Source organism: Branchiostoma floridae, chromosome 6 (assembly GCF_000003815.2).
Source record: "Branchiostoma floridae strain S238N-H82 chromosome 6, Bfl_VNyyK, whole genome shotgun sequence".
In the NCBI taxonomy this organism is placed as follows: Eukaryota; Metazoa; Chordata; class Leptocardii; order Amphioxiformes; family Branchiostomatidae; genus Branchiostoma; species Branchiostoma floridae.
In genome coordinates, this window is record NC_049984.1 from 24,304,428 (window position 1) to 24,316,734 (window position 12,307).

General features: G+C 44.0%; 2 protein-coding genes across 3 annotated transcripts in view; both read right to left on the reverse strand.

The window, feature by feature from the left end:
• Nucleotides 1-1,091: 1,091 nt before the first annotated feature.
• Nucleotides 1,092-6,035, reverse strand: LOC118417040. Of its 2 annotated transcripts, none has more exons than XM_035822395.1 (3): nt 5,915-6,035; nt 4,160-4,384; nt 1,092-2,227 (listed from the first exon to the last, which is right to left on the reverse strand). In XM_035822395.1, exons 2-3 carry the CDS (start codon nt 4,382-4,384, stop codon nt 1,238-1,240), a joined length of 1,215 nt encoding a protein of 404 aa, XP_035678288.1. In that variant the 5' UTR covers nt 5,915-6,035; the 3' UTR covers nt 1,092-1,237. The 2 variants fall into 2 exon arrangements, with proteins under 2 accessions (XP_035678288.1, XP_035678287.1); XM_035822394.1 differs by having other exon boundaries at nt 4,160-4,389.
• Nucleotides 6,036-9,695: 3,660 nt separating this feature from the next.
• Nucleotides 9,696-12,307, reverse strand: part of LOC118418643 (class A basic helix-loop-helix protein 15-like) — a 6,232-nt gene continuing 3,620 nt past the window's right edge. Inside the window, exon 2 of the mRNA XM_035824650.1 lies at nt 9,696-10,115. Coding sequence (XP_035680543.1) covers nt 10,076-10,115 — 40 coding nt within the window. The 3' untranslated portion in view covers nt 9,696-10,075. The remainder of the gene's footprint in view (nt 10,116-12,307) is intronic.

Below are 12,307 nucleotides of genomic sequence, written 5' to 3' on the forward strand. Positions count from 1 at the left end.
CTAGAGGGAGAGGCAAACATACTCTCCAAGCACCCGTGTAATTTTTCCGACCACTACTATATCTGTGCGATTCAACCTCTGCTCGGGGAGTAAGGCAAACACACATGTACACACACGCAAACATACATGCCTTGAGAGAGAAACAGAGAGGGACACACACACACGCGCGTGCACACACACACACACACACACACACACACACACACACACACACACTTACACACACACACACACACACACACGTGCACACACACACACACACACACGCACACACACACACACACACACGTACATATGTTAGCAATAACTACGAGTGATAGTAACGCCCAACAGGCCAAAACTTAAACGGCGATTGCATCCAAACACGTTTGAAGACGTCGATGTTGTTCATTATACCGCAAGAGGTTATAAACTTTTGTTGCCAATCACTCCAACCGCGTTTGTTTCTAATACAATCCATATAGTTTATATTAACAGTCTTAACATGCCTTAAGTTAGTTCCAACCTTGTTTTAGAGTGGCACTTGTAAAAACATTACCAGCGTGTTATCTATACTAATGTCAACAATTAAAATGATAAATGGGGGACAATGTACAATTATTCGTGGTGGACTCGGACTGCTACGTCCACAGCGAGCGCCTAATGGTTAATACTGTACCAAGCAACACCAGTATGTGTGTATAAGTGTAAGATATGATACAAAGATATACTAAGCGCCCCTCGACTACTCTCTGTTGTTAACCTTTTAGTGCCTGACTAGTGGCGCATAGGTCTGTGATAAGTTTCTTTGCTATTTCAATAGCAGGGCATATTCCACACAAGTACCTCTGCACCGTACTCATATGGTGGTGGGAAATTTGACAATGCGTACATTGTCGGACGTCTATATTTCCTAGCCAATCTTCAGTAAAGAGTTTTTTATGTCAATGGCAATAAACCAGTTCTCTCTCTCTCTCTCTCTCTCTAAAATTATCGGGCCATTTTCTAGTTATCAAGGAGGCAGGTTATGTGATCAGTGATTGATTCATATGACAACCTAGATCTTCTGCGAGATCATAATAGAAACAGAAAAGTTATAATATCAACTTGTCTCTTTATTTGCGTAAATTAAAATATCACAAGGCTGTGTCATACAGTTTGGCGTATTTGTATGAGTCAACTACAGTTACTGTATTGGGATTTTAAGCTCGTGAATTATTTGTTCTTTTCCATTGAGACAGGTGCTACTTCGGTAATTTTACACGTGTACAGGTGCACGGGGACGGAATGGTTGCTTCTTGGTCTGCCCTGCCATCTGTTGCAGCAGCTGATCAGCTGCTGCATCTCCACCTGCCGCCGCCTGGTGGAGCGCATGCTGCTGCTGCTGGAACTGCAGGAACACCCGCTCGAACTGATGCCACTGCTGCTGCTGCCACTCGTCACAGGTAGGCTGGTGCTGCTGCCAGATCTGGTACAGCGTCAGCGGCTGGTCTGCTGCAGTTGCCGTGTTATCCGCTAGAGGCTGCTGCTGCACGGTCTGCTGGTGCTGGTGCTGCTGCTGCTGCCACTGCAGGAAGTCCTGGTAGGTGAGCTGGTTGTCGGGGACGGCGTTCCTGGGTGGTGGGTGGTGGTGGTTGCCACCAGGTGGCGGGTGATGAGGGCCTCCCGGGAACAACGGGTCCGGGTGCGGGTTGATGATCCCTCCCGTGTCGGTTCCGGTGTTTGTGCCGGTGCCAGTGCCCGCAAGATCCGTCTGAGTACCGGTAGAGACGACGGAGTCCACATTGCACTGACACCTGCCGGCATTGATGCCGCTATCGGACCTAACCGTGCCCTTGAAGCACGCCATGAAGTAGGGGTACTCGTTGGTGACGTGGTAGCGGTACACCCCGTTCTTCATGCGGCCGTGGCACTCGTCCAGGTCGGCGTTGGTCAGCACCGTGCCGTCGTCGTCCACCGGGCCGTAGATCGGGAAGCCGTCGGCGGCGACACCGACGATCTGGGAGTGCGAGCTGGTGCCGTCGAAGACGCAGTCGGGGTGGATGTGGTAGTGGTACTGGCCATTAGGAGCCGGGTGTCCGTCGCACTCGTCGAAGACCTCGTTCTCCTTGGCGTCGAGACACTCGATGGTGAAGGGGTTGAAGATGGGAACGCCGTTAATGGCAACGCCCACCGGGCCCATCGGGAGACAGGACGTCTGGCTAGCCACCTGGGGGGCCTTCGGGAGGGTGAACCGGAAGTTTTGAGCCTATAGAAAGAGGGAATATAAACTATGTTAACATTTGGGATTGGTCAAGCCAACCAGGACACATTGCGCTAAAAATTGTACTCGTGCACATTCGAGCACTACTATTGAAGAAGCCACGCCGGCGAAACATGTCTGAGTGTGGGTTTGAGTAAAGTTTCTAAACGGGAACCATGCGGCTCCTATCCTCAATAGCAGGCTCTCTGAGGCCTTTTCCCCCGTCTTTTGCCGGCCCATAGTACACTTAGTTGGCCATTTCTTCAAAAGACGAAAAAAAAGGCCTCAGAGAGCTTGCTATGGAGGTTAGCGGCTCCAGCGTTTTTTTCTGAAGATGTGGCGTAAGTGTATATGGTTGGGGTTGTCCAATACAATATGCCTGTGTTAAGGTTTCTAAAGATGCAAAAAATCATGACGATCCGTCAACCCCTAACTGAGAAACTCCCTAGACCTTTGACGTTTTCGCGCTCAAGTTAAGAGGGGACGGGTCTAACTACAACTATCGACCCGCACTATCTCGATTAAGTGCGGGCAACGACACAAACTCCTTGGGGAATATGTACTTTAGTTGCCCATAGCTTCAGATGCTTTCGTCGTGAGTCGCAGATTGAAAGACTTTGCCCGTAAGATTGCGACTTGCACCCAGCCCTAGCCAAGGACGTTGTTTTTATTCTGATTGTGTTATTTGTTCACTGTGTATACACGTAGCAACTGCGGGGTTGGTGGGGTTGTTGGCAGGCAACGCTTAAGCCTTAACCAATGTTTGGCATGGCTGTTGCCAGGCAACGCTTAACCAACATTTGGCGTGGCTGTTGCCAGACAACGGCTACTTGAATATTGATGTTTACATGGGGCAGAATTTTCTGGATTTTAATATTCGTTATCCAAAATCAAGAACTTAGTACAAATGAATAGGATCAGGTCCAGGTCCGGACCTGAACCTGGACCTGATTCAGTATGACTCATACCAATTGTCCATTTCACTACAAAGAAATCTGTTTGGTGGAGTATTAGACTTACACTGGCGTTTTAAAATCCTACAACACTAACTGCACCTGTACGATTGGCTGTAAACCTTGGTAGAAATTACTATAAACTCTACACTGCTTCACTCTTGTCATTTTCTTCCAACTGCAAGCGCCAAAACGTGTGAATGCCTGATAAAATAATATGTTAATTTTGTAATCGGTCCAACATCCGGTCCACCTAATTTTTTCAGGTCCGGTTTTTCTGGACCGGTCCAATAAGAAAAAACGGTTTTGTACCGGTACGCTGTACCGATACCCAGCCCTAGTTGTGGACATTCTGACATTGTGTAACAGACGCACGCGCACGCGCACACGCACGCACACACACACATGAACGCACACACACACACAAACACACACACACTCACACGAACACACACACACATCAAAACACACACCTCTCTCTATCGCTCTGCCTATCACTCTTTCACACACGCACACATCGAAACTCATACATACCTTTTTCTCTCGGTCACACACAGTGACACACACACACTCACTCACATACGCAAACATACACACACACTCTCAGAAACACGCACACACAAACACACACAACACAAACACGCACACACGCACAAGCACACACAGAAACACGCGCACACACACTTAGAAACATACTTTAGATGCAGAAACTTTCGCGGTGGATAATGTTCGGTGGTCGCTTCACCTTACACACACACACACACACACACACACACACACACAAAACCAAACATTTTCCATGGTAGTAAGAGACTACAGTGCATGGTGCTACCGCGAACATAAAACCACCGCGATAAGTCCTTATTCCCGCTACCACGAAATTGAATCCCCGCGAACGTAAATGCATTAATTTTACAGTACACACACTTTTTACCCCCAGTCTGGTAGACACTAACCACGGTCGGAGTGATAAACGTTTCCTTACCATGATGCTGTTGGGGTTGTGCCTGTTAGGATAGACAGCAGTGGCGTGGTCAGGGATCCCGTTACTGACGATGGTGATGGTGTCGGCGGCCGAGGTGACGGTGACGCTCCCCTTCAGGCCGGTGTTCTGCTCGGTCACGTCCCGAGCCTTGAACTGCTGGATCTCGTCGGGCGTCAGGGCCAGGGTGGCCGCCGCCAGGGCGCACAGGAGGAGGAGGGTCCGCATCTTCTCTTCATAAACGACAAAGGTTTAAGTTAGACCTATGTCACATTTCCAAACCGGGGCCCGACCGGGCAGCTTTCGTGAACAAAAAGCACGATATAAAAGACAAGCTACACAAGATGTAAAGCGAAAAGTCGTGGGCACTCTTTGTGTATATTTTTGCGTATACATACTAGTATGCTGTATTTCCTATAGAGATCCACGACGGAATTTGCTTGAAATGCAAAAGTCCCTTCAAGACTCAAAGCCCTTTCAAAACGTATTGTTATCATTCAGATTGATAACAAACTAAGAGCGGAATAACATCACTCAAACGTGAAGAACAGTGTCCGTGTGCTAGCAATGTTACGGTTACAGGTTGTTTCGCAACAATGCCAGTTCGAAAACGTCAGTTCGCAACAAGGCAAGTCTTTTCACAACAAGGTACAAGTCTTTTCGCACAAAGGTACAAGTCGTTTTTTGCAACATTCCAATGTTATCAATCTTGATAGCCTAATAGTATTAGAAATCTTATTCCTAACATAATTATACTCCTGCCTGTGCACGCCGCGTATGAAACTGTACCGCCCCGCGTATGAAAATCATCGGGCTGTCAGGTCCATGCGACCCCATGTTCCTCTGCCGCTGGGGATGTCTTTCGCACCCGGTAAGATTTTTACGTGGAAGAAGTATAATCATGCTAGGAATACTCATTTCTAATACTATTAGGTTATCAAGATTAATTACATTCAAATGTTGCGAAACGACTTGTACCTTCTTGCGAAAAGACTTGCCTTGTTACGAACTGACGGTTGCGAACTGACATTGTTGCGAAACAACCTGTTACCCAATTTTACAGGCTGAAAGTCAGCCTATATCCAGTCGAGCTTGCTAATTAGTTACTGAGAAGAACCACCCGCCACACCTTGAGGAAACGAAATCAACTTTTATTGATATGAAAACGAATCGGAGATCCAACCAACATGTTGATTGTGAGTCTTTGAAGACATTAGCGTTTAAGAAAAGAAAATGTCGTGGGGGCAGTGGGTTCAATTTTTATCCACTGTGTCTAGGGAACGGCGTTGGAAGGCGGAGCCCAAACCCTCTCGTTCCAACGCATTTTGCCTCCCAAAACGAATTCAGGTATTTCTACATCCTAGGTGGGGATAGTGTTACTTAAGTGCTTTCCCAAGGGTCTAGCGTCGGCGGCATGTTAAGGGATTCAAACCCAGGGCCTCTGGGCCAAGCATCCTAACCGTTACGACAATACGACGCCAATTATAGCGCCATCACCTTTACAGGTATACTACGGAGTTTTATCTAAGTGACCCCCCGAGTTAGACCCTCCTGGCTATAAACAACAACTTCCAGGCCTTCAGTAGGCACCCTAGGGGATGGGGTAATCAGTTCATCACACTTCAGGGTGAATGCAGGGGAGAACAATCAAGATCTTCTTCTATGAAAACACTCAATTTTTTTCACCTTAGAATAGGACATAACCATGCACTTAGTCTATTTTGTAGGGATGATGCAAGTAATTGATAACTGGCGTACCTTTGTCAATCCGTTAGTCCTGTCTTCTTGTAGAGCGGGATCTGTGCCTTGCTGCTTTCTCCGAGCTCAAGAATGTTGGTGTTTTCTACGCCGGGCCTTTTTATACTCGGCCTGGTCTGGGCAAAAGCGTCACGCCCTCAGTCGTATTTTGCTGACTAAAGGCGTGCTGTGTTTACATTTCGATATTTTCGTCTGATCTTTGAACATAATACCGATCACGTGGGTACCTCATGTACCATCCCGTACCTAGTGATGACTATATTTACGTCACGTGAGCAGATGTTATGATCCAAAATCTGGTTCATCAGTCAAGCCATGTTTATTCGCTTTTATCATAGGCCACAGCAAGTAAATTTTATGGATGACATCAGCGCGCGCATTAATTTTCACCTAATTTCAGGGAAAAAAATTTTTTTTTCTTCTGCAGGGATGGTCAACATGACGATAAAGTACCAAAATGAGCAAATATGTTGTGTTGTAGTCTAATAATTGTACTTGTAGAAGTGACACTTGCGAGGTACTCGGGACTGTAGTTGTAGAAATGAAACTTATTGGATAGTTGTAAAACTGTGACACCAATATGGAAGCCATGAGTGTGGTTGCCAACTTTGTTGGTGGTGATGCCAGTCTACCACACTAGTGTCACTTTTACCACACCAGTACATGTCTTGAATACAGGAACGAAAGCCTTGTTGGCCCTGATACCATGCTTTGTCCCTCTAATTCTTGTTACAACAGTCATCACAACTTTATATTATGGTGCCTATTTCTTAAAATGTAGCCATCTGTTTTTTTTCACCCATCTTGTTTTTTTCGCCCTATTTTTTCAGTCTGCAGAAGATGTCATCCATAAAATTTACTTGCTGTGGCCACATATATACTACAAAGGTTTTGTCCATTTTCCCTAAATGAGATCGAAGATGAACGTCACTCTGTTATGGATTGTTCAAGATATAATGATAAACGCACAGAGCTGTTCACAATTCTTTCCCCTTGATCCAAAGAATTTGCTACTCTCTCTTCGATAGATAAATTCAACTACATTCTGGGAGGCGATAACCCTTACTGTGTTCAAGTAGGTAAATATATCTACGAATGCTCATACCGTATACGTAGAACCAATAGTGTAAATAACATGCTCGACCCAATACGTTGAGTTATTCTTACCTATAGATATCCATATATGCCTGTTTAGTTGTACTGTAAGTAGTTAACAGACCTTACGAAAGTCGCTGTACTTTTGTCGTGTCAATTAAGATTTCTCCACATGGATAACATCCGCCTTCGCATCAGTTTTTGTCGGTTTCCAAAGAAAAGGGTTTTCGAGAAAACTGTAAATCGCGTCAAAATAGGTACAAATATATGCCGTAAATTGCACCAACAAAAGACCTACTAAAATAATATAATGCTTAAGACAATTCCAAAGCCAAAGAAGAAGATTTGACAGAACAAAATAAAGGCTCTATTGTTCGGTGTACCATACTTCGTGTGCTGAGTTCAACCTTCCTGACCACAATCAGATTTCATTATTTGCATTTTATTTGGCAAAACTTTTTTTTAGTCGCAAGCTCGCATCAGATTTGGGATTCCGATGGACGCCATCCATATACTGTAAATGCAGAAATGTTCGCGGTGGATTAATGTTCGCGGTTTTCGCGGCGGCCGCTTCACCGCGAATTTAAAACCACCGCGAACATTTTTCTATAACAGTAAGAGACTACAGTGCATGGTGCTACCGCGAAATTAAAACCACAGCGAAAAGTCCATTTTCCAGCTACCGCGCAATTAAACCCCCACGAACTTAAATGCATCCACAGTAATTGAATCAAGATGACGTAATCATTGACCTACTATTACCGTAACCATTGCGTACTTTGTACAGTGATCACATACGGTAAACGGATTCAAAATAACAAGAAATTGAGCTTTTCGCGGTGTTTTCAAGTTTGCGGCTTTTGATACAATACGTTGGTGGACCGAAGAGAGTCAGAACCAAAAGAAAATTTCGCGGTTGTTTTAAGTTAGCAGTGAATAGGCTACATAACTAACCTATATTTAAATTAGTTAGTACCACCGCTGAAATGTCATCATTTACATAATCTGTTTATTAGTGCCATGTTGTTATGGATACAAATCAGTCCGTACCTTGCTCCTCCGTTTTTCTTTGATAAGGAGGTTTGGACTCTTGCTCCTTTGGCGACGTTTGACCTATCATCCGACATATATACACTTCAGGGTACATTCCTAGATTGCCACCTTATTGCGTACAGTGTTAAATCCCACAACGTGGCCGATAAGTTAACGCTAGTTCACCTTTATCCACAGAGTAACCTATATTCGTTGTGTTTACCGACACGGTATTAAGGGGTATACAACTGGACCGACGGTGGTTTCAAGGGTAACAGGTTGTTTCGCAACAATGTCAGTTCGCAACCGTCAGTTCGCAACAAGGCAAGTCTTTTCCCAACAAGGTACAAGTCGTTTCGCATCATTTGAATGTTATTAATCTTGATAGCCTAATAGTATTAGAAATCGTATTCCTAACATAATTATACTCTTTTCGCGTAAAAATTTTACCGGGTGCAAAAGACAACCCAGGCGGCAGAGGAACATGGGGCCGCATGGACCTGACAGCCCGATGATTTTCGTGCGCCGGGCGGTACAGTTTCATATGTGCACAGGTAGGAGTATGATTATGTTAGGAATACGTAAACTATTTCTAATACCATAAGGCTATCAAAATTAATAACATTCAAATGTTGCAAAACGACTTGTACCTTGTTGCGAAAAGACTTGCCTTGTTGCGAACTGACGGTTGTGAACTGACATTGTTGCGAAACAACCCTGTAACCATTTCAATTTGTAAAAGGTTCAAAATATTGTAGTTTGAAACAACCGTCCGTCAACTTCATATCACTAAGTACCCATTTCTGAAAGCAACGGATTTAGGTTACTCCGCGGATAAAGGTGGACGAGCGTTATATAGGGCGGTGTAAGAAGTTACCTGCGTCCGAAAGAACTTGTATAAACTGCACGTCAAACATGGTGGAAGACGAAACACATTTTGTTTCAAACTGTTCCTTCTACGATCGATATCACGAAAGAAAAGAGCTTTTAAAGAGGCTACTAAATTCCACCCAAATGTCCTCCTGTTTACAGACAAAAAGCAAAACTACCTTCCACTGTCTCAGTAAAAGAAGTCGAACCCAAAATGTTACAGTTTACTAGAGTAGACACATTTCATACTGTTCTGTCTACACTATTTGTTTGTTTGTCTCCTTTCATGTCATCTGCAATTAGAAATTGCATGAAATTGCAATAAACTATTATTATAAAAAAGTTAGCAAACCGCATGATTCTATGCATACAAGAAAAGCATTTATTTAATTTGTGCCTTTATTTAGACTCTATATGGCTGTACGTACCAAGGACAAATTATGTTATTCCTAATCCTAAATCTATTCAAAGCAGGCCTTCTTTTTGTCCTTCTAGTTTCCCACTAACCTCTGCTTGGAGAGTACTCCTAGCCTCGTTTAGCAATACTTACTGAAATATCAAGGTGATTTTGCTTGATGCTGTACAGGTAGCCCATGTGTCATCCTAGTTAGTTTATCGGGGATCCCATACGCTAGTTGGTACAGGTAGAATATGCATGAAAGAAAAATACCCAACATACTGACAACGCTAAAATTTTAGGCGTTGTTTTAATAACATAAGCTATTAAATGTGGTGACACATTTTGCTTGTCTCTGTCAACATGGAATTTAAAAAATACTCAGTATTGTCGTATCACAAACATTTTAATGGTAAGTACACTAAGTCGTAAGAAGATGTTCATCACAACAGTCAATTAACGATAGGAAGGTGACTATAGCTACGAGCTACTAAAATCGACATCTTGAAAACCCATAGTACTATTAAATCCACATTCAAAAATCGATAAGTTTTCTTGTTATCATTGTCAGTACTCCTAACAATACAATGAGGTAGAATGTGTTTATGGAATGTGTCGGTTTTGATAATATATTACAACGATTTGCTCATATATGAACGAAAAACAGTCATATCAACATGGCGGACGGATGACGTCATCTGGTGATCACGTGACCTCAGGCTGCGCAGGCGCAGTGGTGACTTGAAGGACGACAGCTGCACCTGTCCTTAGGAAGAAGCCCTGATGGAAGTCATTCTGTCATCGCATCTGTACAGGAAAAAATAAACAAGACGGATAGAACTCAGTATTGAGAAACACGGATCTTGTAACCCAAATCCAGGTGCCATGTGCTACAAGGGATAACATAGATCTACTCGGCTAGAAACCTCCTGAAAGTGATACTGAAAAAGGAGAAATATTCGCCGTTAGTTTATGTTCGCGTTTTTGATGGTGACGCTTCACCGCGAACATTTCTCCTTCTACAGTTTAACTCTACATGGAAGTTTCAAAGGCGAACTTAACCGCGAAAATTAGTTATTTTATTTACCAACAGAGAAATTTAATCCCCGCGAATATTTCGCATTTTACTGCATATACTAGTAGTGTAAAATTCTCACAAAACAATTTTCCGAGAAAACCTGGAAACTACATAGTTGAAACCAAAATCAGTGAATTTTGTAATAGCATGCCAATCCCCCCCCCCCCCCCCCCCCCCTCCTAACACACACAGTCTGAGTAGGGGCAAACTAGAAAATATCCCGCAACAGACAAAACGACGGGAGTTTCTACAAATGGAAGTACAGTATTATCCCCCACTTCGTTCATACGGTCACAAAAATATTAATTTTCCAAACCGCACGTCTCCTTGCGAACAAAAACCACCACTGCACCCCTTTCTCTTACACGCCGACAAAATAAACAACCGAAATGTTTCCACCCCCTCTGAATGGACAGTAAATAATGCAACAATTAACAGTCGTTCATCTTGAATAGAGGCCTGACAGAAATGGATAGATTACTAAAACACGAAGTAATAGGTCTATTATAAGTAGATTATCTTCTCTTTAAAGCGTTAAAAACAACATGTCGACGAGGTGTTAGTGACAAAAGGGACAAATCCCCTGCGATCACAGTCGTGTGATATAGTTTAGCAGGTATGTGCGAAAAGCTCTGGATGCCAGACTGTTTCCAGGGCTCACACAAGCCAGCTCCTCGGCTCCAGGGCCAACATGCCCACGATGAAATTTCACCACAAACACCATGAGTTGGGTTAGACCTTGCACGATACAAATATGGATCTGGAAATCTTGGCTAGATTCATAGTAGCCCGGCAACCATACCATCGGGAGCTCGCCACTGTCTCTAGAGTCTACGGCACTGGGAGTGTTGTCCGCCCGCCCAGTTTATTAGCGCATGCCGGGGAATTTTACGGGAAAAATAGGTTCTTTCTATCACGTTACGTATGGCGAAAATTCACTGCGCTTTGGGCACCGGTGTGGCACTGCGGGATTCGAAAGATTACTCAACGAATTTCAGAGATAAAGAACAGATTTTCTTACGTTTTGTGTACTTTGTTGTCTTTTAAGCCATACTTTTACGTATTACGCAACATCTATTTATTAACATCAAATTATTTTTAAAAATCGTCGAAAATAACACAACAGTGCCGCAGGGAATGAACCCCGCAGTGACGCACCGGCGCCCCAAGTGCAGTAAGATACCACCTATAGCAGACTAGCCCGGGTATGATTTCCCAAAGCCGATCTGAGGAGTCCGAGAAAATTATATGGTGACCAGACTAGTAAATACGCTTGGCTAGAGTAGAGGCCGCCTAGCCTGGGTTCCAGACCCCCAAGCACGAACTCAATAATATCTATGTTCCATAATTATATCAATATCAGAGTTATATCAATATCAGCTCAGTTGGCATGTGTGTAACGCTGGAAACAGTCTGGCAACCACGCAAGGGGAAGTCTTTACTCCATGGATCCAGGCTAGGGTAGTATGGAACCAAAGCCTTCTTCGCAAAGCAAATTGAGCCCTAGAAGGTCTGGGAATGAGGCTATAAATGGTAGCCTGGATTCAAGACCCCAGCCCGATCTCAATCTTGGTTGGTATGTGTAGGCCCTGGAAACAGTCTGGCATCCAAGCTAACAAATAGTTTGCGTTGTGTGTTTAGCAACTTCAATGTAAGGAAGCTACTCTCCAAGCAGAGGTTAGGCTCCGGCTGTTTTATCGGACTTCCTGTCTAGTTTGTTGTACCGTTTTCTTTATGTCTCGCGGCCTAACATTAACGACAAAAGACTATCATTTCTCGACGCCATTCTAAAAACTCACACAGACGTGTGGCTTTCGTAAGTCCTGTTTCTGGTAAAGCCATACAACGCTTCAGTATCATAGGGGTGATAATTTAGACAATTTTTGAGTAGAAGCCTTTTAAACTGAGTTACGGAGAACGA